A 4,275-nucleotide genomic window follows, 5' to 3' on the forward strand; every position below is an offset into this window, starting at 1 on the left:
TGGCTTTTCAAAGAACCTTGCTAACCAGTTAGTTCACTGGTTCTATATCAGTGTTTGTTTTGCTTTAAAAGTTTTCACTTTTTATAAAGACCACTTTTACAACAATATTCCATATATATATATAATGCTGTTTGTGTTGCTAGTACCATACGTGAAGAAGAAGGCAGATTGGGCATTAGATTGGATATATTCTGAAGATGCTAGTTTTGGTGAGCGATTAGTAGCATTTGCTGCTATTGAAGGCATTTTCTTCTCTGGATCTTTTGCTGCAGTATTTTGGTTTAAGAAAAGGTCAGTAATATTGACATTTGGAAAAATATTTTATTGTGCATATTGAGTGTTTAAGAAAGTTATGTGTGTTCACATTTTGATGCATTATTAAAAAATAAATAAAAGAATCTGTCTTTGTATACAGTACACATTATACATGTAAATATTGCATCTTCACAAATTCAGTACTTAATGTAACCATTTGTAAATTAAGTTGCCAGATTCAGCAGCAGAACACCACCTTAGAAATAGCAGTTAGCAGTTATAATTTATATTTTAAAGGATAATATTTGTACCTATTATAAGAGTGATAATACTGAAAAGAAACATCAAAGTACCATCCTCTTAAAGATGAGATTATGACCAGGATGCATTACTCCTCCTGTTCATCAGTTATGGGTCATTTAAGGGATGTCTTAATAGTAATAATTTCTATATAAGGTTATTTGCAGTGAAATCTAAGAAGATAGTTCAGTACAGTATATATTATTTAGCCTGGTTTTTTTTCAGAGGTTTATTACCAGGTCTTACCTACTCGAATGAACTAATAAGTCGAGATGAAGGGCTCCATTGTGACTTTGCCTGTGCATTGTTTCACCACCTAAAGCACAAACCTAGCCAGAGTAAAATCAGAGAGATTATATGCTCAGCTGTAGCTATTGAAGTGGAGTTTTTAGTTTATGCTGTACCTGTGAAGCTGATTGGGATGAACACTGCCCTCATGCAGGCTTACATTCAGTTTGTTGCCGACCGACTTCTATTAGAATTCCAATGTGAAAAGGTAAGTTCAGTTAGAAGATTTTACAAAAATGTATTACCGTACTGATGCGGGTTATAATAAGCCCACCCCCACTTAAACACAAAATTGCATCAAGTTTTGGCTGTGAGCTTATACCCGAGGATCCAAAAATGTACATCGTCAAAAATAGCACATAATTTGCAGGAATTTGAAGGTTTTAACATACATGGAAGTGCCATTATACAATAATTTATCATATGAGTGTCTTAATCATCTTTTTGCGTGTTAAAATCTGTTGTCAAAACAAGACTGTAATTTCCCAGGCAAGGTTGATTTGCTCTTACAAATAAATTCTAGTGGCCCGAATACAGACAATACAGGCCACAAACAAGTGAGCAGATAGCTGTTGTTCAAAACGACAGTTGTACGTAGAAATTTCCCATGTAAGGTTTCTTCCCATGATCAAATTTCACACTCTGATGGCGTTAACGTCATGCCGCCTACCAGTGAACAGATAAGTAATTTTCTAAAAAAAAAAGGCATGCGCATAGGTGCAGTATACACAAAGGTTTGCTGACGTAACGGTGGAGTTGACTGACTAGATGTTTGAGCGTTGTGGTAGAAGGCAGACTGTGTTTTTATCAAGACTGCTGAATTTCAAGTAAACGGTTTAACAATTTTAATTGGGAATCAACAAAATCAACATGCAACAATACGATATCAAAATTATTCTTGTAACTTCAATTTCTAATCTTAAAATATTATCATTTTCATACATACACCATCGGAATACCCTTCCAGTACCCGCTGCTACTTGGTGATCAGATTTAAACCACTAAGCACAAGCTCGGTCTAATGTTGAGACACCAGGCTGGTTCAATTTCCACTCGAATCACTTGCAGTTTTGTTCTTTTTTCAAGTATTTAGAAACGTATTGAGTGTCCAGTGCAGTAACGCAAAATTCTTATTACTGTAAATCTTTTGACGCAAACACCATTGGAATAATTTATGATTAGATACCAGGTTATTGACGTATTATTATTTGATAAAGTGACTCCTGTTTGCAGAGATGGCTCATCTTATTTTGAGATTAAAATCATTTTACAGTATTTACATTTCTTCTTTTTTCTTTAGGTTTACAAGTCTGAAAATCCCTTTGATTTTATGGAAAACATCTCCTTGCAGGGCAAAGCAAACTTCTTTGAGAAGCGTGTAGCAGAATACCGCAAAGCAAATATTATGGTCCCAGAACTAGCACGACATCAGTTTACCTTGGATGCAGATTTCTAATAATTACATTATTATCATTCCATTTAGTAGTTAACATTAATTTTCTTTATTTATATTTTTTACCCTGACCTTAATCTTCCAATGCCTTGAAATTGGAATGTTTATACCACGAAGGAATAAGTTTATAAATACAGTGTTTATAAATGTTTTTATACAGTACGTCCAATATTTATTACTGTTGACAAAAAGTCCAATATACACGGTATAATAATAATAATAAATATAATTTACATGGTATACAATTTGCTGTACTCGACTAGTTTTTTATCCTCATGATACTGGTTTATCCTCATGATACTGGTTTTCCAAGCTGAAGAAATAGTACAAATTTGTTCAGAAAAACCTTTTGATTCATTCTCATAACATTCCACATTAGTTTTTGATATGTTTTTGCAAGGCCAATATGAATCAAATACTCCAGATGGTGGCTAAACCAAATTGACTGGAATCCTGGGAACCTAAGCCCCTCTATTGTGAGACAGATGCTGCATCAGTTTAGGTAATTAAAACATGTTTATTTTGTTATGAGGGCAGTCATTTGGTATTATAATTTAGATTTTAGGTTTTTGGTCACCAGGAAATATTTACCCAGCGGTGGATCTAGGTGGGGACGGATCTCAGTGCAAGATAATTGTCGGGTCCTTTAAGGTGAAGCCTGGGGGACGAATACGGAATTCTTCCTGACAGTCTCGCAAATACAGACGCAGAGGCAGCGCTAGCGGGGCTCCTAGGAGGCAAAGAAACCTCCGTCGGGGTCCTCTGGACCACTGCTTGGAACCCTCTGTCGGGGAATTTTCAGCCAGGTCGTTGGGGGAAAATCAAATCTCAAGCGCCGAAAGTTCAATTCAAATCATGCCTTACTCAGCTGTCAAATTTTAGGGATTAAAAACTGTTTAGTGCTAACAGTGCCACCGTATGTGCGAGTGTTGTACTGTACAAACTTAAAAATATCAAACCAAAACATTAGTGTCGATATTTCAGTTTGTTTAGAAGTATGCTTTCCAAAAGTATAATTGATGTAGTACATATCATACCATGGTATTAAGCATACGTAAATAGGCCTACAATGAAATCAAAAGATATGAAGCTGTTCATGTCTTGTATGTATTTTGTATGGATTCATTGTGTCCATCTACAAGTAGGTCACATTATAATTTGATTTTACGATATGCTGGCTTAAATATGAAGAGTGTGTTACAGTCGCCGTCTCTTTAGTACAACATTAAACGATTGTACTTACGCAGCATTTACCCTTGTAGCACAACATGTACAGTATTTCCACAAACGTTTACTGTGTTTGTCCCCCAGATGAAGCCGAAATTGTCTATTTTGAGGTCAATCTGAATTTCAAATTTGTCTCGGATAACATTTAAGCATTAATATCTTCACTAACCACAACAATGCATTATTGGTATACTGTAGGTGTAGGGTCATGTGCATTGTGCCTTTAACGATGTGAAGTACAGGTGATGTCCCCAATTTGGCAGATAGAAATAATAATATAATAATAATGTTAGTCTTATTGAATGCCTATTGCAAAACAATGTATCTAAACGCATTACACAAAATGAACTCAAGAAAAGGAATGACACCATGAAATATCCTAACAGTAACCAAAAATGAAAATAAAAGCAGACAAACCATTTTCACCGCTCCGTTCTCCAGTACTTTAAAGCTCCGATAATTGAGAGCTCACCGGAACAGAAGTCACAGGAGCTCGAGTGAAAATGGCATCTGACTATGCTATCCTACCAACAAAAAATGTAGAGTAAATTTTGAGGAAAAATATGTCAGACAGATTCATTTTTCGAGTTTAAACAAGAGGAGCAAATTAATGATGATTTATATATTCTATTTATTCAAAACATACGTACACCATAAAGCAGTGGTTCCCAACCTTTTTGCATTCACGGACCCCTTGGTACATGTCAGAAATCTTCACAGACCCGCATGTTTAAGTGTTACTCATTACACAA

The 4,275-nt window shown here is 35.3% G+C and overlaps 1 protein-coding gene across 2 annotated transcripts in view; it reads left to right on the plus strand.

The window, feature by feature from the left end:
- Positions 1-2,597, plus strand: part of LOC117117238 (ribonucleoside-diphosphate reductase subunit M2-like) — a 3,739-nt gene extending 1,142 nt beyond the window's left edge. The window contains exons 3-6 of one of the 2 annotated variants that reach the window (XR_004446873.1): positions 144-291; positions 781-1,051; positions 2,144-2,400; positions 2,464-2,597. Coding sequence is in view for 1 of the 2 variants with exons in the window: in XM_033261487.1 (XP_033117378.1) it covers positions 144-291; positions 781-1,051; positions 2,144-2,299 (575 nt within the window). In the remaining variant the exon portion in view is untranslated. Of the gene's footprint in view, positions 1-143; positions 292-780; positions 1,052-2,143 lie in introns of both variants that reach the window. The other variant, XM_033261487.1, reaches the window with a different exon arrangement.
- Positions 2,598-4,275: the final 1,678 nt, after the last annotated feature.

Source organism: Anneissia japonica, unplaced genomic scaffold, assembly GCF_011630105.1.
Source record: "Anneissia japonica isolate Jap-2015-1 unplaced genomic scaffold, ASM1163010v1 scaffold287835_len3118868_cov185, whole genome shotgun sequence".
NCBI lineage: Eukaryota > Metazoa > Echinodermata > Crinoidea > Comatulida > Comatulidae > Anneissia > Anneissia japonica.